The sequence below is a fragment of the Mauremys reevesii genome, linkage group 2 (assembly GCF_016161935.1).
Source record: "Mauremys reevesii isolate NIE-2019 linkage group 2, ASM1616193v1, whole genome shotgun sequence".
In the NCBI taxonomy this organism is placed as follows: Eukaryota; Metazoa; Chordata; order Testudines; family Geoemydidae; genus Mauremys; species Mauremys reevesii.
Genome location: NC_052624.1, coordinates 215,772,970 through 215,794,688, shown reverse-complemented (window position 1 = coordinate 215,794,688; position 21,719 = coordinate 215,772,970). Strand labels below are relative to the sequence as shown.

Here is a 21,719-nt window from a genome sequence, read left to right as displayed (position 1 = left end):
GAAGTGAGCGACAAACTCTAAGACAGTCAAAACATCATCTACTTCTTCTGGTTGTCTCCCCAGCCTACAAACATTATCTTGGTCTTTTTCCAGATTGAGACTCAGATAATATATCATATATACCACAAATCCTACAAAAATTTGTTTCCATTCATCCATTTGTAAAATATGGTTCTAATTGCTGTGACTCTTCTTTTGACAGAAATTAATAATAGAAGAGTTTTTAGCAAGCTACTATCCTGCTAGGATTACCTGGGATTGGTAACTTGAAATATTTCATAAAACTGGGTCTCTCTTTAAGATGTGATGCCTCTTTTGTTCCCACCTTGCTTCAACTATTGTTATTCCTCCCATGGTACAAAGAATTAAGGTATGTATTGACAGCCTACAACTCTCGCTGCAAGATAACATGATGAGCTAAAGGAAACAATGATACTGTAAATGAACATTTGACTGGATCAGCTGTTAGCACGAGTTCTCATTTTATTGCGGTGGATAGTTGGGAAATAAATGAATGTGTTTGTTTATGTTATGCAACATCTTCAAACCAGCACACACTGCAGCTTGTCAACCACTGGATTTGTGTTTCAGTGGTTTCTCCTTTACTAATAACATTAACGAGAGCAATACTACGTGGGAACAAGCAAATCAGGGTTATCTGTATGACATTCCATTTTATTGGTGCCTACATTCTGTTGGTTGGGTTTGCTTGGTGTGCAGTTTTCCAGTGGATTTTCTTGTACTAAGCAGTTATTTCCTTCCCTTTGGGAATCCCATACAGTGTTGTCCCTCTCAGTGAAGCATAGTCAGTTTTTATTAAAGCAAATGTTCTCAAACACTTTTCCCCCCCTTAATTGTTCACCTAAACGTTATCTGACCATAAAGCCATCAGGTAAGCCCAATAATGACCAAGTGGAAGCTGCTAAGTATCAGTCTATTTATTTATTTGAAAACAGACCTCTCAGAGCAAAATTGTAAGCTCTGGGGGATAAGGACTATCTTTGTGTTATGTGTTTGTACAGTGCCTACTAAAATGGGGCTCTGATTGGGGGCTTGCAGGTGCTACTTTCATACAGACAAATAATAATAAGTACAAGGTTTAAAATCAAGTGCTTCTCTTTTTAGAGATTGTTTTAATAACTGGAACGCCCAAAATATGTGGGCAGCCTGATCCTGTTGAAAGCTCATCAGTCTCAAGTTGCTGGAGCTAAAATGTTAAAGAGGACCTTATGTACATGCAGAGTTACTTCCAAATTGCCCTCAGGAAAAACACATTAATGGTTAGGGTGTGGGAAGTACATTTTCTGGGCAGTCACAGAAAAAGATATTATTTAAATGTTCCCAGGCTCCCCTCTCCCAACCTGCAATGAACTCATTCACACACTTCTTCATGTTAGTCCATCAGGGTAGGGCTAGAGGTGATAATGTGAGTCTTTCCAAAAAAGAGTTAATGCTGTGCCTCAAGTTGAGCATCATTTGGGACAGTAATTTGGCTAGCAGGTTTTGTGCAAGAATCTATAGAAGTCATCAGCATGGCCCATGAGGAACAGAGGCAATGGTTCTTGGCTAGACACTTCCAACAGAATGGAGAGATTATGTTACACATCTCCTAAGTGGCCTTTCTAGACCTCTGATGTGTCAGTTTGGAGAGGATTTTAGTTGCAACTTCCAGAGGTCAGGTCTACACTACAGACCTATATCTGTATAATGACGTCACTCAGGGGTGTGAAAAATCCACACACTGAGTGATGTAGTTATGCCAACCTAACCGCCGCCACCACCCAGGGTAAACAGTGCTACATTGATGGGAGAGCTTCTCCCGCTGACATAGCTACCACTTCTCCCATCAGAATAATAGCTATACATGAAGACAAGCCCTTAGTCTTGTTCCAGAGGTTAATTCAACCAGATGATAAATGCCATCTCATTGACTTGTCCATAAATATCCTTGAGTACTTCTTCTAAGAGTAAGTCCTGGTCAAATTTCAATTGAAGAGCCTCTGCCTTCACTCTACCAGTTCAGTTGGATACAGTATTTGTATCCTTGTGTTGCTATTAAGCAGCTTCTGGCTTCAACTCCAGTGGTGGTAGAATCCCAGCAGTAGATGAAAGGACTTATTTTAAGGAAAGCTTGAAAAGACTCAAGAGTTTTAGGAACTTGTATCTACATAGTGTCTTTCATTGCACAAGACACTATAATATTATTATGAAACAGAGCGGCTGCATGTTTATGTTATGGTGATTATATGGATTAATACTTTATTGCTTTTTGATACGTGAATTCCTGTTTACCAGCATTTTTGTGCATTATTTTCCTTCTCCCCCTCCTCCCCAATTATAAGCAAGGTTGTGATTAAGCTGCAATTTCTTCCACTTCTGACTCACCCCTCCCCAAGAATGGAGGCCAATCTTAAGGTCTATTCCTGCAGGAATGGAGTCAAACTTGTGTTATTATGAAATGGAGTTCCAGCAATAGTTTCTTTATCAGGAGATTTTCTTTACCCTTTGATAGTCCTCACTATGACAGAGTTTGCTTAGACTAAATCCTGTTTACAGTAATCTGTTGTTTGCGCTTCTGACTTTGTTGTTTTATCTTGACTATGATATGTTTTATCTTAATAGCACTTAATTCCAGTAAAAGCACATATTAAAAAAGGAAGATGATTGTGATTACTCAGCAGGTTACTTTTCTTTTGACTTGGCTTATTTTTATGGTTAGTTTGATCTCCTAATTCTTTCTGCATTATAATTCTTGTGAGCCTTCAAGGATTAGGGGTATTTCCCATGGATCCACATATACAACATTGGAGCTCTACAAGCAATATCTGATATGACACAGATTGGTATCCCAAATCTGCTTCAATCAAAGGGAGATTTTCTGTTGGCTTCCATGAAAGCAGGACCAAGACCTGTATTTACCCCCTATAATCTTAGAATATCAGGGTTGGGTGGGACCTCAGGAGGTCATCTAGTCCAAACCCCTGCTCAAAGCAGGACCAATCCCCAGACAGATATTTGCCTGAGATCCCTAAATAGACTTCTCAGGGATTGAACTCACAACCCTGGGTTTAGCAGGCCAATGCTCAAACCACTTAGCTATCCCTCCCTCCTAAACACAATGTGTGAAACGTTTCTTTCATAACCTGAAAGATGGCCAGAAAGGCCACACAACAAAGAAATAGCTTGATAATGTTTTACCTTGTAATAGTTCCTAGGAACACCTCTACTTGGTCTGGCTTGGGTTTGTAAACCACTGGGAATCCACCATGGCTGGTGCTAGCAATAAGCTGAGCCAGTGAGGCAATGTTTTCCCTTAAGTGGAGGACTCTAACACAAGGCTCCATGACATCTCTGGCAAAAAACAATTCCAGGTTTAACCTGAAAGACACAAAACAGACATCCAAAGGATTATTTAGTAAACAGGAAATGAGGCGTACTGTACCATGTTAGCATCTGACGAGTTTATAATGTGTTAGTAAATTACTTCAAGCTGGAAATCAATCTGTTTTATTTGGGAATATAAAAAAAAGTAATTACCAAATCAAATTGCTTATCAAGCTTTGCCTCTCTGTGTGTTAAGATACATGATAAATTCAACCATATGCATAGCAGGATGTTGTAAAAGCTATTCATCAACTTCCATGACTTTTCTCAGTTTAAAAAAATCTTAATCGGAACTAAAATCCTCTGGAAATCTGCCCCAGATTAGACAGTTTGAGGTAAAGTACTTTGGAAAAATTCTAGCTTCCACTCAACTTTGCTGTAATTTTCATGGTAGAGGTGGTGACCGGGGGTGAGCCTTTGAAGATTTGTGACAAACCAAATGTAAGGAATTTTTTTAAGTTTCTTGTAGCATCTTTAAGGTCCTGGGCAAGCTTTATGGGTTGTAGCTCTGATGTATGTTAATTGCAAATGATGTAGATACACCTAGGGTGCGGGGGGGAGGTTGGTTTATTTTTTATGGTGGAAAGGGATGTAAAATTAAGATATTTTCTGCAAAATTCTAAAGTAACCTCTAAAGACATATACTAGGATAGAGCCTGACCCCTGAGATCAATGGAACTACATCAATTTACATTATCTGTAGACCTGGCCTGTGTTGTTTTATTATTTTATTGTCTTTCTTTTTAGATAATGTATTCATTTTTAAAGATGTCTATGTGATAATCATGGAGACCAAAATCCTTTAACATCAAGATAAACTTATCTACATCCTGACTTACCAAGGTACCTTTCAAACCTGTCCTGAAAATACCACCTCGAGGGGTACAAGAAGAATGCATTATTTATATGCTGTCAGTTGTTGTCCTCCCTACTGAGAGTCACAACAAGGGTACCAAATAATGCCAGCTGTAGCGGTGGTTTTGTGATGTGCTACCTGTCTAGGAGGAACTGAACTGAGGTGACAAACTCACTTCCCATGTGGCAATAAGTAGCCATGAAACAATAATGAGTTTTGGCCACTACTAATCTAGACTGGATTTTTGAACAAGCCATATACAGGTGCAAAGTCCTGTATTCCCTTTGCAAGACCCCTCGCACCACACAGTACCCCATTCCTACTGAGCCCACACAGGCTTCAGGCAATAACAGACATGACACACCATCCTCAGTTTTTATGGCCAAATAAAAATCTAATGGCCACATTCTGCCACTCTTATTCACACTTACATGGGTCTGCATGAAGAATTTAATGCTATTCAGTGCAAATAAGGCTGCTAGAACCAGGTCAGATTCTCCTACCCTCACTCTCATTGAGAAACATCAATTCTTCCATTGTAACCAATGGAAATACTCACAAAGCAAAGGCGCTACTCTCCATGAGATGGCTGGCAGATTTGTTGTTGGGTAAATCACTATATTTAGGTAACCTTTTATTTTTTAATATCCCTGTTTCCCCAACATTTAAATAGACTACAATAAAATATACTTCCCATCTTAAGGTATATCTGCACAAATCATTAGTTATACTAGTTCAAAATGTACTGCACATAGTGTACTGGATTTGAATGCAAACATATGATTAAGTATTTCCTGCATTACAAGATGCAAATGAAAGATGTATATAATTTGTAAATACAATAAATGTGGAAATCAATGTTATTTGATTACAATTGAACAACAGCAGCTTCTACCCCCATTTATTTTTACTGGTAAAAAATTGTTTCTTCACCACCAGAGAGTATCTGGGTTTTGCTGTCCCCTTACCCCTCAACTTTGCTATTTAGCATGCAGGATGAATGTTTCAAATTATTGTAATATGCCATTAAACGTCCTTAAGCTTTCTCAAATAAGTCATTAGTGTAGGAGAAACAGCTGGCTTGTTATATGGTTAACTATTCTTGGCTGTGCCTGGGATCACAAAGAGTCTATTACGGCTATTGTAACGGCAGAGCTGAATTATCACAAGTCAGCTTTTACAGATGTGGGACAACTCGCTAAAGGGAAAAAAATGTCACCCCTCAGTGCTGACTTTCTATTCAACGTCAGCAGCAATTTTTTTTTAATTTGTCCATTATTCTAAGGGAGAACACTCCTTTAAGGAAAAGCATGTAACAGTATTGTTTATAAAACAGAGTTACATGGCAAAGGGAAAGTTAAACATAATTGGCCAAATTCAGCCCTTTCCAATTTGGTGCTGCTTGCGGGACATCAAGACAAAGTGGAGTTATATCCACTTATGCAATGTGTCCCTTGGCTTCATCAACCAGGCTGAATTCTAAGCAACAACAATTAAATTTGTGTCTCTTCAAAGTCCCTTTAAAGAGTTTAGACTTGAAACGACAGATACTTAACTATGGATCTAGATCCTATAGACCTTTCTGATGTGAGTTGTCAGTAAGGGAGGGATGCAGGATTGGATTTGATAGTGGCATTGGCTAAATACTGTTATATCATTAAAATAGAATTGGCACAGGTCTTCATTTATTAAGACATGAGAACAATGTTTTCTGATGGGAATCACTAAGTATAACATACCGTACAACAGCACTGGTGTATTTCAAATGACACCAAAGTTTCAGATTCTTTTTTCACCAGAGCACAAATGTCTTGCATAGCTCCCATGAACAGTAATAAGAATTGCACAGAATTCTTCAAGCAATACAGAATAAAAAATATCTGCCCCTTAATCAACAGGAACTCAGCAAGACACATTCGTTTGGCAAAAAAATGATTATCCCAAGAGGTAGGACTGTCTTGAAATCGTTAATGAAAATATAGGTTCTGGTCCTGCTACTCTCTAATTCAATGGAAATTTTCCCACTGAAGTAAATCGCAAAAGGATTTAATCATAAAATGGAGGTTTCCTTAGACAACAGCTCACTTAATCAAAGGGGACACCACCTCTTCAAATACAGTTTTCTCTTAATTTTGAGCAACTTTCAAATGACTAAAGGATTTAAAGTTATTTTTAAAAAACCCAAATCAGACCATTTTCTAGGGATTGAGTTGCATGAGAACATAGGTCATTCTGCTTGTTCAGATTTATTTGCTTTCCTCTTTTTAGCAGTCACTCCAAGCCCTCACTTTATGTGGTGAGAATGTTTACCTATTGACTAGCTACAGGCCATCTTGCTCAGAAGGGCATTGGATTTTATTTGGGCTTCTTCTAAACCATTGTTTTATTGTCCTGTCTGATTATTGACTTTTATATAAATAGTTCTCAAGAGTTTGTTGTTGGGTTTGCTTTATGTTTGTGATGGTTGCCAAGAGCATTTAGACAGAACAATTCAAACTCCTAATAATTGAAAGTTCAGAGTGATTAACTTAAAGGGACACTGCCTAGGTGGAAATTGTAAAAAAAATACTTACCTGTGTTATTAACACCATTGATCATCAAAACTGTTCAATTGTTTAAATATAATTTATGTTCACCAGATACGCTTTAAAAAAATACACTCAGTTTGGACAGTGAAACTAGATGGATTTGTTTCGTTACCTCCATTCAAGTACAGTACCCGCTCTTCTTATTACTGGGGCCTCTGGGCTCTACTGCATTAACCTTCACTTTCTGGTTCTCAAGCAACCATACAGGAATCCGGGTGTGCTTGGGCTCACAGCATAGCAGGGGGCTGTTTACATTTAAAATCCATTTTCTTTTTTTAACTTAATAAAAAGGTTTCAGTGCATATTAGCTATGTATTAACCCCTTTTCTTTTACACACATTTTTAGCTTAAAAGTAGACACTGTCATTAATAAAAGCCTAGCAATGGAAGTATCCTAATCAGGAACCTTGCATTCCAAAATTGATCTAGTCATATTTTGGAGTCTGGATAATAATACATACATCATATATACTGCCGTTAGAGCCCAATCCTGTGCAACTAAAGGCAACGGGAGCTTTGACGTTGATTTCACAGGGAGAACTCCCACTGATGTCAATGTATGCAAGTCAAGAGCAGTATAAGACCTTGCCTATGCTAGAAAATCACATTGGTTTAGCTAGATTTATTTTAAAACTGATCTACTTAAATCCATGCAAGCACCTAAGATACAGGTATTTAAATTTATTAAAAATTACCAAATTAAACTAAACCAATAAAAAGCAAGATTTAAACCTACTGAAGTATGTCTACAGTGTGGGTATGCACTGTTTGCTAGATCTATTTAAAATCAATTTTAGATAAACTTTCTAATACATATATGACCGGAGATTCTATGCCATCTACTGGATAGCTGAGTACTACTGAGGGTACGTCTACACTACGGGACTATTCCGAATTTGCATAAACCGGTTTAACAAAACAGATTGTATAAAATCGAGTGTGCGCGGCCACACTAAACACATTAAATCGGTGGTGTATTTCTGGAGCATTGCACTGTGGGTAGCTTTTCCGTAGCTATCCCATAGTTCCCGCAGCCTCCCCTTTGAATTTCCGGTTGAGATCCCAGTGCCTGATAAAATCATTGTCGTGGTTCTGGGTAAATGTCAGTCACTCCTTCCGCTGGGAAAGCAACGGCAGACAAGCATTTCATGCCTTTTTTCCCTGGATTGCCCTGGAAGATGCCATAGCATGGCAATCATGGAGCCTGTTGTGACTGTCACCGTATGTGTACTAGATGCCGCCACAGAGGCGATTCAGCAGTGCTACACAGCTGCATGCTTTGCTTTTGCATGATAGCAGAGATGGTTATCAGCCATATTGTACCATCTACCATACCATAAATTGGTAATAAGATGGGCATGGCTACCAGTCCTTTTGCACTGTTCCATTTACTGCTGTCATAAGTGGGAATGACTCCTGAGTCAATCCCTCCTTTTGGTATCTAAAAATAGAATCAGTCCTGCCTAGAATATGGGCAAGTGTACTAGAGAACCACTGTATCAGAGAACCAGAGAGCACAGCTGCTCTGTGTCAGATCCTGAATAGATTATGAGCTGTATGCTATTCACAGGGGGTGCTCCTGCAACAACCCCACCTGTTCATTCCATTCTTCCCCAGCCTTCCTGGGCTACCATAGCATTGTCCCCCCACTTGTGTGATGAAGTAATAAAGAATTCAGGAATACTTGTTAGTGAGAAATGAGTGGAAGGCAGCCTCCAGTTGCTATGATAGTCCACATAGGACATTAAGGAGTGTGGAGGAGAGGAGCCCAGCATCCTGCTGCTAGTCCAGGGGCAATTGAATCTTTTCTTTACACATGAAGGGTGGGGACTGATGAAGCTCAGCCCCCTGTTGCTATGATGATGATGGTTATCAGCCATATTGTACCATCTACCAGGAAAAATTAGGGCCAGGCGCCCTTGATCGACCTAACCGATGCTAGTACGCATGGTTACCAGGCCTTTTGCACTGCCCCATGTGCCAATAGGCTGATGATGAGGACGGATTTCCATCTTTTTGTACCATCAGCCATCCATAGCGTGGGGGGAGCAAGGATGTTGGTGTTGAGTGCTGCACCATCGCGTCTATCTGCAGCATTCAGTAAAGATAGGGTGACATGTAAAAGAGTCAAGAGAGGATTGTTTTCCCTTTCACTTCTGGGGTATTGCCTAGCTATGCCCTGACCCACCGCAGACACTGTTTTTGACCCTAGAAGCATTTGGAGCTCAGCCAAGAATCCAAATGCTTTTCAGAGACTGCAGGAACTGTGGGATAGCTTGAGTCCTCCAGTCCATGAGCGTCCATTTGATTCTTTGGCTTTCCGTTGCAGTGCGCTGAGTCCCTGCTATGGCATCTGTCTGGAGATATTTAAAAAATGAGTTTGAATTTCGTCTTCTGTAATGGAGCGCTGATAGAACAGATTTACCTGCCCTTACAGCGATCACGTCCGCATGGTCCATGCGGGAGCTCTTTCTTTATTTTGATTTTTAACTGCATCACCACCCGTGCTGATCGGAGCTCCACGCTGGGCAAACAGGAAATATTCAAAAGTTCGCGGGGCTTTTCCTGTCTACCTGGCCACTGCATCCGAGTTCAGATTGCTGTCCAGAGCGGTCAGTGGTGCACTGTGGGATACCGCCCACTAACCCCAATCCGATATGTTGAGTACAGAAACTGGAAGTTAAAGAGCCCTTTATACCGATATAAAGGGCCTCTTAGTGTGGACGGTTGTGGCGTAGTGTAGACCGAGAGTGCCTTCTAGTTAAATCAGGAGGCAAAGGTTTGGCAGAGACTTCAAACTCGGTTTAATACAGTTAGAAGTATATCTATTGATCTCAAAAAGGCAAGTTTCCCAGCATCCTCTGGTCCTGGCTTTCTCAAGCTATTCAAATGAGAGGAGATTTGGCTGTTCCAGCTAGAAGTCATTTAGACAGTACAGTACTTAGTTTGAAATGTGATGTTTAGGTTAGCTGAATGTCTCTGTCACTTGTTTCCCAGAGAGGATTTAAAAGTTCTATCTGTTTAGCAACTACTGTACACTGATGACAAATGTATTTCCACATGGTCTCAGATGTCTGTTGAGAAACAGGACCCCTCTACATTGTGAGAACACGCAGAGCAAAAGGGAAAAAAAAGGAATGGATGAGAATGCTTATGACTAAGGCTAAGATTTTGTCACAGAGGTCACGGAAGAATCCATGACTTCCAAAGACCTCTGGGACATTTTCTGCTTCAGCCCAGGGGCAGCGTGGCTGGATGTGTCAGCTGGTGGAGGCCCAGCAGCTCTCAGCTGCCAGGCAGTGGGAGACGCCGCAGCTCCCAGCCACCGCGGGTAGCAGGGAGACCCTGCAGCACCAAACCAACGTGGGTGGTGGGGAGCCCCTCCCTTCTCCCCCCTCCCCTCCCGCAGCTCCCAGCCACCATGGGCCATGGTGGGGACCCCACAGCTCCCAGCTAGTAGTAGCACCAGGGGGGACCTTGCACTCTTGGCCACTGTGGCCAGCAGGGGGAACTCCCAAGCCCCATCAGCCATGGCTGCTGGACCCTCCTCACTTCCCATTTTGTCATAGTTATTTCCAGTAAAAGTCAGGGACAGGTGACTGGCTTCCCTGAATTTTTGGTTATTGCCCATGACCTGTCCATGACTTTTACTAAAAATAACTGTGGCAAACTCTTAGCCTTACTTTTCTCTGGAAAGGAGAAATTCTGCAGCTTAGGGGATTTGCAGAAAACAACACAAACATTTTTTTAAAAACACATAAATCCTGATGCTTTGCTGCTGTTCCTAGGGTTGCCAGGATTGTCCTGGAGTCTCTAGGAATTAAAGATTAATCTTTAATTAACGATTATGTCATGTGATCAAACCTCCAGAAATATGTCCAGCCAAAATTGGCTACCCTAGCTGTTCACCTTGTGAAGTCTTTTATATCCGTGCAAAGTGAAGATACGATAATAGCTATTCAGAACAGTAGCAGTTTATACCCAGTTTGAGAAGGTATAAATGATGGCACAAGGAACAGGCCAGTAGAAAACCAGGCCCATTGTCTGTAGGGTTACCAGGCATCCGGTTTTCAATCGGAATGCCCGGTTGGAAATGGACCCTGGTGGCTCCAGTCAGCACCGCCGACCAGGCCGTTAAAACACAGATTGGCAGTGCTGCGGGTCTAAGGCAGGCTAGTCCCTACCTGCCCTGGCACCGCACTGCACCCCAGAAGCGGCCAGCAGGTCTGGCTCCTAGGCGGGGGGGCCACAGGGCTCCACATGCTGCCTCTGCCCCGAGCACCGGCTCTGCACTCCCATTGGCTGGGAACTGCAGCCAAGGGATCTGGGGGGGGTGCCTGCGGGTGACAGCAGTGTACAGAGCCTCCTGCCCTCCTTGCACCCAGGAGCCAGACCTGCTGCTGGCCGCTTCCAGGGCACAGCACGGAGTGAGGACAAGCCAATGGGGGCTGCAGGAAGTGGCGTGGGCTGGGCCACCTCTTCCTGCAGCCCCCATTGGCCTGGAACGGTGAACCGCGGCCAGTGGGAGCTGCGATCGGCCAAACCTGCAGACGCTGCAGGTAAATAAATGGTCCCGGCCTGCCAGTGGCTTTCCCTGACGGGCCACATGCCAAAGGTTGCCGATCCCTGGTCTACTCTGTGATAAAAGACCCATGGCACAGACACAGCTGGCTTGGGTCAGCCGACTCAGGCCCATAGATCTCGGGCTGCGGGCTATAAAATTGCAGTGTAGACATTCAGGCTCAGGCTGGACCCCAGGCTCTGAGATCCTCCTCCCCTGAAGGGTCTCAGAGCCCAGGCTCCAGCCCAAGCCCAAATGTCTATACTGCAGTTTCACAGCCCTGTAGCCTAAGCCCCGCAAGCCTGAGTCAGCTGACGCAAGCACTGAGATTTGGTGCTGCGGGTTTTTTACGCAGTGTAGGCATACCCTGTCTTATTTCACAGAGTTCTATGGTAATACTTCAGCTATCCCTGCATTCTCCAGACCATTACAAAAGTCTGCAAAAATGTTCACTTTAAAAGTTAGGCCTGTCCACACTCCAGCTGTTCTGGCAGTATAACCAATCAGAGTCAGAGAAAGTTATTTCCCAAAATGCAAGTTATTTAAATTCAAACAAATGTTTCAAACAAACGTCCACAGGCATAGAGAGAGAAACCTGTAATATTGTGTGCTAAAATAAATACCCCATAATCCAAACGGGAAAATAAACATTTTCTGGATAGATCATTTCAGAGCATTTTCCATTGGAAATTTGAAAAAATTAAATTGACTCTTGCCGTTCAGATGCAATAATCTGATGAGTTTCTTGCAGGCCTGTGCCAGTAAAACTATTTCAAAACTGAGAGAGTGAGGAGGGCTCCTGTGGGACCATTTTTATGAAAGCCTCATGCAAGTCCTCCGCCACCATATACTGTGACAGCCACCTTAACATTTCCATTCTGGCTGATGCATGATAGCAGACATAAATTTGAAAAACTGACTAACATAGTATTTGGGCACGGCAGAATGACAACAAGTGTTTTAATGTTCAGGTAGAGTTTATCAGATGGCCTTTCAGACAAACTGAAGTTTGGAGATCTGGAATGTAGGGAGACCATAAAAGTGGAGATTGCAGTCATCAAGATGAGGGAATATAAACTCATGGATTTGAGGGCACTTGGCCTGTCCTTGGATCAGGCCCTTATGTCGGAAAAGGCTCGTCTTGTAGCTAAATCACAGCAGTGGCAAACAGGAGATACGGGGTAAAATCCTGGCCACAGTAAATTCAGTGGGAGTTTTGCCATTGACTTCAATGCGGCCAGGGGCTCTTTTCCCAGCTGTGCTACAAACATCCTGTGTGACCTTAGGAAAGTTGTTTCGCCCCTCAAGCCTCAGTGTTCCAGTGGGTAAAATGAGGATGATACTAAATCCTACCTCACAAAGATGTTGCCAGGTTACATTTACTGTTATTTGTACAAGCACAGATATTTTCAAAAGAAAGGTACTATACAAATTGCCAAAACTCATCATCATTATTAGAGATATTCCCTTAACCAAAAACCTACAACTATAAGCACCACCCCTATTTTATAGGTTTTTGGATCCAGATCAGAAATTCGTAGCTTTGACCCATCTGTAATTATTAAGGCTGTATGTTTGTCATGGCCATGACCAAAAAATTGACTTTCTGGATTTGGTTCTTTCCTCCTCCTCCTTCCCCCTCCCCCCCAAAATAATCGTGATTGTATCACCTTCATCATTCTACAGCTGAGCAATTCTCCTCCATGGATTTTTCCTAATTTGATTCTACATATTTCCAGTGTACTGAAGTATTGGTTCCTCCGATGACTATTTGTAAAATATTATAAAATGTTTTTAAACAATTTATATTATTCTGAAAAGGATATTTGACTTCTCATGGTGTGCACTGACAAACAATTCAATATTAATTAAAATACTGTGTGCTTTCACTTTTATTGTAAATAAAGACTAATTGCTGCTGTGACAACCACCATTGCTAAGTAAGTATTATTACTGAGGATGAGGCAAAAAGTGTGAAGGGCTGTAATAGAGAAGAAATTATAGATTTGAATATCAGCAAAAAAAAAATAATAATTTCAGCTTGAGGTGAATTTGGAAAGGTTTCCAAGTAGCATAATATAGATACAATTGTACCTCAATAGCATTACAACATTTACAATGAAAATATTTATTCTGACACCATAACATATACCCTTAGACACTCATTTAAGGGCCTGATCCAAAGCGCCTTGAAGTTAGTATAAAGACTCCTCAATGACTTCAGTGGGCTTTGGTTCAAACTAGTTATTCTGCTGAACAACTGTTTGAATTCAAATCACTGGTAATGACATCTTCAAGAAAATGGGCTTGTCTGACTGGCTGCTGTGCAAGCATAGCTGGTTTTCTGGTGGGTTTGGTTGTTAAGTGGAAAATGTCAGTAATTTGTTGTGTCTGCCAACTGGAGGCCAGACATTAGAACAGGCTTAACCAATTAGTGGAATATCCCTTCCGGTTGCTGAACTTGCTGTGTGTTCCACCTACAGATTACCACATCTGAAATCTGAACTGTGACCCTCCTGATCCACAGGCAGCGAGCTGCACCAGGTGAGTCAAAAAGGAGTCTCCCTCTAGCTGAGCCAGGAGAAACTGTATCAGGCTTCCCCCAGCTGGAAATGACTCAATGCATCTTTTACATAATGGCCTATAGGAGGCTGGAATGGCTCATGCACTACCCCTGAAATAAAACTTACTCATTCCATGTGCTGCTGTAGTGCATGTCTTTCTGTGGAAAGTGTGTAGAAGTCACTCCTTTTGGTTTTGTGGGACTCCTCAGAAATAGAAAACATCAAGAGAGAGTGTGGATTGGACATTCTCCTCCCTCAACATAAAATGAGTTATACTGGTAACAGATGTCTTTGGAAAGAGTTCTGCAGGATCTAAAAAGCTGCTTTGATGAGAGGTCTAATGCGTCTAGCGAGGTAGAGTCTGTTCTCACTAACACCAGTTTTACATTGGTGTAGTACCACTGGTTTAAATTATGTTACTTCTGATCTATACCAGTGTAAAAGTCTGATTCTACTGGCTCTCAAGTCAATGTTGAAACACCCATTGACTTCAATAGTGCAAGATCAGATCCTAAATGAAAGAATCATTCTACGAGGTCAGATGCACAGTAAGATGCATATTGTGGGCCAAATTCTGTGCTCACACCAGTATAAATCCAGAGTGACTCTATTGAATAAAACTTCGTCATACTGCCCTTCTGGTTTGTAAATTGCTTGTCTTAAGACCTCCGCTCCAGACTGGATTAAGTCCCCATGTATTTTTACCAAGACAGAATTTGATGATTTATGCTTACATACACAGAGCCAAATTCCAGTCTTAATTAAAGCTTCTCTGGATTTACAGCAGTATAACAGAGACCAGAATTTTATTCTGTGTATCTAAGCCTTTGGGTTAGTCTTAATTGTGTATATCACCCATGAAAATTCTGTCTTGATAAAAGACCAGCTGACCTGATCCTGTCCAGACAGGAGGACCTAAAATATGCATTTTACAAACCAGAATGGCACCATAATCAGACAAATTACACAGCCATTGAATCCCACAGTAAGATCCAAAGGACAAGGTACAAAGCAAAAATGGCAAGAAGAAATAGGACAGGTAGGTTCAAAGATGCAAATCTGATAAGGAGAAACTGATATCAGAAACATCAAAGATTTATGGGAAGGAAAGAAATGCTCTGGGCATGTGGTCTGATATGAAATATCCTTTCTCAACCATACCTGGGTCTCCAATACCCGGTCTCACCATATAGGATCTAGGTTCAGGAAGGGGTATCCTTTCTCACCTCAGAGCCTATCATGTAAGGCCCCATTTAACCGTCATTACAACCAGCCAAGGGACTCAGCTGCAATATAGTTGTCCCCTAACCCATTTATTATGTATGGCACAAACAGGTGCTTTCTGGTTTAAGTTTTGGGCATGTTAGAACATTGGCATGCTAACTGGTCACAGAACCACCCAGCATTAAACATCCAAGTTTGTAGAGGCACAAGTAGCACCCATCCTACAAACTAAGACTGACTAGCAACAGCCTTACACATCCAGGGCTTCACATGCAGTGCACTGACTGGTTCTGTGTATGTCCACTCTATGTCAACAGGAGCAAGTAACCCAAAGAACACTATTCATGATGGAGACTGATGTTCGAATCACTATACTTTATAAAGACATGTCCTGTATTTAAGCCAGCTTTGACAACATCTTTAAAGTTCCATTCACATGACAAATTGAAACCATCCTGTAAATGGATCAGAGGACAACTTGATTTATGAATGATATAATATTAATATATTAAGAACTCCATTAAAATTATCTAGGAACAAACTTCATATTTTAAAATGACTTGAATCTATGAGAGAGATTCTCCACTTTGCAATAATATATATATATATATATATATATATATATAATTATGACCACCATTCCATATCTCTAGCGAGACTGATTTTTAGAATGACAGACTTTTTCTATTATGGCAAAAATAAACATACAGTGTGTATGTGTACACACACACACACACAATTTATTTATTTGTGCCATAACAGAAAAAGTCTATCTATTAGAAATCAGCTTTGCTAGAAATCTAGAACAGTCAACATAACAACATACTATATATTATTGTAAAGTAGAGAGAGAATGACAGCAGGATAGACAGACATGTCAGATCAGATCTCATACAAATAAAAATGCAAAATAGCCCTGCCTGTGGTTACTTGACAGTTAGAAAAACTCAAAAAAAAATTTGGGCATTCAGGTGCACACACAGTAGTAAGACTACATCTGGCAATAATTTCAGCATCTCATTCATGCTCACATAAAACAATATTTCTCACTCAGTTACAAACCTACAAAGTCCTGATTTTTTATGAATGGTTCTTGAGCTTCAGCTTGTTCACAGGTAAGTGGGCTGACCAAAACCTCTCTCTCAACTAACAGAACTTATAAATGGAGACTGGTTGTACTTCAATAAGTATCTTTACTATTAGGCTGTAGATACTGTATTTGGCTACATACAGCAGCTTCCCAGCTAATGAATATTACTAAAATCCTCAGCTATGCTGAGCAGCAGAGCTGAAAGGGGAAGAGAGCAGCCAAAGATGGCTCTATGCCACCTTTACACTCCCCTAAAACTGAGGCCATTTAGGACCCCAGATTAACTTAGAACATACTCACTCATCTTCCAGCTTGTCTCCTGTGCCAGTTGTATGGCACCCAGGGTTTTCCCCAGACTAGGGAACTCTCAGCTGGTCCATTAGGGAAACAGTCTCCTCCCTTTGTGCTGACAATGCAGGGACCAGGATCTGCCCCAAATTCTCTATAACAGATGGGCCATGTGCCCTCTGATGTGCAAATATGTTTCTCTTTTGTTTTGTTATAATGCCCATCAGGATGTAAGCACTGATTATGCATGGAACGCATTTGCTTTGAACAGAGGTTTAATGAGATGTGCTGTGTATGTCTTGGAAAGCTCTATTTGAATTAAGACTGCCATCAGCAAAATGAGTAAGGAATCTTTTAGTCTGGTTGTTACCAAAACCCCAAGGCTGATCACCCCCAAAACCTAGGGATTTTCAAAATCCAAAACCACATCTGAAATTCACTAATTGCCCCTATCTTTATAATGAGCCAAACCAAGACGTTGGATCCAAAACAATCCTCAAACTCTGGTTAGTTTGATATCTGGATCTGAAGTCTGCAGCATGAGCTCAAGGAAAAGTAGACAGGGAAAGAAAAGCTCATCCTTATTCCATGGATCTTTAATACGAGACCACTTCTGATATACTTTTTAAAAAAAGGAACATATAATGAGCCCACTATAACATATTCTGCAGCCAGAATTCTTGGCTCCCAAATACATCTTTATATGGTATGTAATACAGAAACACCCAGGAGACTATACAAGAACTTTGACAAGGCTAATATTAAGCTAGAACAAAACAGAACTACTGGCACCAGATCGACTCAGCTCTTAAGTAAACTTGTTCCATTAAAAAGTAGCCTCTAAGATACTTTCTCTCTGAAGTGTATAGTAGCTTATAAAAAGCAGGAAGAGTTGCCAAGTCGTAGATGTGTTCAAGTACTCTTTACCCTCATTAAAGAGCATTCCCTGGCAGCTAGCAGCTTTGAGTGTTCCAGTGAACTAGATTTTATAAGGAGGGTGTTTATAGTGGTGTGCAGTATAGCTGGAAGTGATGGTGCTCTATAGCAGCCATGAATTAGATACAGCTGTATTGGGAGCCTTATCATCCAGAGCACAGAACGTAACAGACTGTAAGATCAATGAGGTTCAGAAATGCAGAACAAAGTGAGTTTCTCTGTTCCGTAGCAAGAAAGGCAACAAAAGAGTTGGGCCTAATTGTTCACCTGTTTGTCAATGGATAGTTTGCTGGTCTCAGTTTAATATTTGACACATCTTCTAGCTGGAGATTGATTATATCAGCCATTGGAGGAAGCTGGGATTGGAGGACGGGGATGGATCACTCGATACATTGCACTGTTCTGTTCACTCCCTCTGAAGCATCTGGCACCAGCCACTGTTTGAAGACAGGATCCTTGGCTAGATAGACCTTTGGTCTGACCGAGTATGGCCATTCTTATGTTCCTAAGGGACTAGATGAGCTAATACAATATATCTTTTCCATCTCTAACATCTATGATGTACTGGGAAAGGGGAGACCCAAGCTGGGCCTCTTTAGCTATGGGTGCCAAAGGCCAAAAATGTAGGACCTCTCTCTTTCCCTCATTTCCACTCCATTACCAAATAAGAAGTTATTATAATGCAAGAATGGCCATACTGTGTCTGATCAATGGTCCATCTAGCCCAGTATCCTGTCTTCCCACAGTGGCCAATGTCAGCAATCATTAGGCAATCCATCCCGTCGTCCACTCCCAGCATCTGGCAAAAAGAGGCTAGAGACACTCAGAGCAGGCTGTTGAAACCTTGACCATTCTGGCTAATAGCCATTGATGGACCTGTCCTCCTTGAACTTATCTAATTCTTTTTTGAATCCTGTTATATTTTGCTCTTCACAACATCCCCTGACAATGAGTTCCACAGGTTGACTGTGCATTGTATGAAGAAGTACTTCCTTTTATTTGTTTCAAACCTGCTGGCTATTAGTTTCATTGGGTGAGTCCTAGTTTTTGTGTTATGTGAAGGGGTAAATAACACTTCCTTATTCACTTTCTCCACACCAGTCAAGATTTTATAGACCTCTATCATATACCCTCTTAGTTGTCTCTTTTCCAAGCTGAAAAGGCTTTTTAATCTCTCCTCATATGGAAGCTGTTCCATACCCCTAATCATTTTTGTTGCCCTTCTCTGTAACTTTTCCATTTCTAATACATCTTTTTGGATAAGGGGCGACCAAATCTGCACATAGATAGTCAAAGTTCCTTCCAGTTTTATTTGAAAGAGCCAAGTGGAATTTATTATGGCTTTTGAGAAAGCAATTCCAGATATGTCTTAATTTTGTGTGTGTGTAGATAACTCAGCTATGCAAATTATCAGTTGTTTTCCAGGGTAAGTTCATCACTAGTTTCTGTATTACTGACCTTGCTATCTTTTGTGTCTTATTTAAAATAACATTAATATGCAGAGCAACTGAGCTGTTTCAAAAAGCTCTTTAAAAAATAGTTCTGGGAGGAGACTGAAAAGGAGGGAAGGGAACAGAGTGGGAGTGAAATGACTGAGATGATATATTTTTCTATGTCTGTGCCTTCAAATGTATGAGACCTCACTCTGAACCAGGAAAACTAGCTGTAATTCTTTCCATGGCCATGTCATCTGACTGGAATACCAAGGGAGACTTTATCTCCCTTTATGCTCTATTTTATCTGCCATGTTACATACATAGGACATCCATAATTTTGCAGATTGTTTTATTTCCTCCTACCACATTGCTAGCTCTCTCTTGCATCAAATGCAGTTAGTAACCCCCTGTGCCTGATAAAGACTTTTTATCAAATGTAATGACAGTCAAAAGTGACAAAGCATGGACAGTAAGAATCACTGATACTTCTGATTCTTCCAAAGGTTCCTTTGAGGAATCAAGACTGTCCAATGGACCATAATACTAGAGGAAATAGGTAATACAGCAGTAGCCATCTATGAAGAGCTATTGGACCTGGCAAAATATTATTCAAATGAGTCTGTTAAACAGAAAGAAACTTTGGGTGTCTATACTTTGAGCTGGAGGTATAATTTCCAGCTCCAGTAGACATACCTGCATTAGTTCTGATCAAGCTTATGCACTAAGAACAGAAATGTAGCCACCGTGGCAGGAGATACTACCCATCCAAGGTGCAATCCTGTCCGAGATACTAGGCAAGTATTTAGGACGTCTAACCCCTCCCACCGCTAGCACTGCTGCAGAAACATTTATTTTTAGAGCACTAACTCAATCATGGTTAGCATAGGTATGCTTCTTTGAGCTGGGAATTACACCTCCAACTCAAAGTGTAGACATAATCTCAGTCAGAACCCAGATCAATAAATACTTTCACTTTTTCCCCTCATAGTTTCCTCACGATTGCTCTACTTTACTCCTGGTTAGCAAATATTATGTGGAACAAGGATTTAGTTTCAGAAGAGAAAAATAATGAATGGTACAGAGAAGGTAAATCAGACACTCCATTTTACCTTCTCTCGTAGTACAAGTGCAAGGGGACTTCTAATTAAACTGAAATTTATATGGATAATGAGAAAATACACAGTTACATTAGACAACATAAAAATATAAGGGCTATAAAACCTCATGCCTTGCAACAGCAGCCAACCTGTAGGAAATAACTTCCTCCTATGGGTCAGATATTACATAAGTGTCCACTACAGTGATGAAGCTTTTGGCAGTGGCTGCTGTCAGAGACAGACTAATGCACTAGACCAAATACTAGTCTGATCTGACATAGCAATTCCTATGCTCCAGGACAAGAATCACATTAGCCAATAAGCAAGCCAGAGAAATTAGCCAATAACCAAACCAGAAAAATTATGATGATTCCCTCACAAGTCTCACAGAATCTCTATTAGACTAATCAGACCTTTCTTTTAAATGCTGCCTACTTAGCTAGCTTAGGAATTGCTAGAGCACGTATTGAGGTAATATCCGAGTATTGAACACAGTAATTTAATTTGCATGGCATTGTCCATGGCAGGGGTGGGCAACCTTTCAGCAGTGCTGTGCCGAGTCTTCATTTATTCACTCTAATTTAAGGTTTTGCGTGCCAGTAATACATGTTAATGTTTTTAGAAGGTCTCTTTCTATGTCTATAATATATAACTAAACTATTGTTGTATGTAAAATAAACAAGGCTTTTAAAATGTTTAAGAAGCTTCATTTAAAGTTAAATTAAAATGCAGAGCCCCCTGGACTGGTGGCCAGGACCCGGGCAGTGTGAGTGCCACTGAAAATCAGCTTGAGTGCTGCCTTCGACACCCGTGCCATAGGTTGCCTACCCCTGGTCCCTGGTATTTGCATGGCACAAGCCCTGCCTTTGGTCCTTTATTCAATATTCCAAAGCATCAGGTCCTAAATTAACCAAGATCACCCATGTATCTGAGGGCAGAATTAGGCCCATAATCTTTTAAAACCAGAAAAATTAGTAAACTCACCGGTTTTTCTTGTGGCTAGCAAGAGGTTCGGAGTCTAAGTAGGGAATACCTTTCAGCTTCAGTAAGGAGCTATACAGGGACATGTTAAACCAGTCACCTATCATCTTGGCCACCATGACAGCCAGCATCACAAGCAGCAAGGACTGTACATCGTTCGTGATCTCTACCTGAAAAGGAGAATGAGGAACTTTCCGTTACTTTATTGACATATTTGGAGAGAACAGTGCTAGCGATGGCTGTGATGCATATCCAGTGGGAATTGGAACAAGACCACCAACTCCTGGACATAATACAGGGGTTAAGGTAAAAGGAAGCGGGGAGGGGCACTGCTCTCTTTCCCCACTGAAAGTAGAAATGAACTCCTCATCCTTTAACAACTGCACTTATATTTAAAATACATTTGACTCCTAGATTTCAAGTGGCTCATGACAATCTCTCTCATTGAGCCAGAGTAAGGAGAGATGGAGCAACTAGATTTGTAACGCCTTGCCACTGTGACAAATACTTTCAAAGAAAAACAAACAAATCAGATTAATAATTTTCCTTTCTTGCTGGTTTCACGATAGATTAGGCAGACAGACCGTTTCCCCACAATTCTCCTTCCTGACAGAGCAAGCTCCTTGTACAGGCTGCCTTGTGTGGACATCATTCTAGAGGATGCTGGAGAAGGGAAAAAGAAGCCCCTAGCAGAAGCCCAGGTTCAAGACACAC

At 41.1% G+C, this 21,719-nt stretch overlaps 1 protein-coding gene across 1 annotated transcript in view; it reads right to left on the bottom strand.

Annotated features, from left to right (window-relative positions):
- LOC120397318 (chloride channel protein C-like) overlaps positions 1-21,719 on the bottom strand; it is a 115,436-nt gene that overhangs the window by 24,557 nt on the left and 69,160 nt on the right. The window contains 2 exon segments of the mRNA XM_039523018.1: positions 3,199-3,378; positions 21,009-21,175. Of these exon segments, the coding sequence (XP_039378952.1) occupies positions 3,199-3,378; positions 21,009-21,175 (347 nt within the window).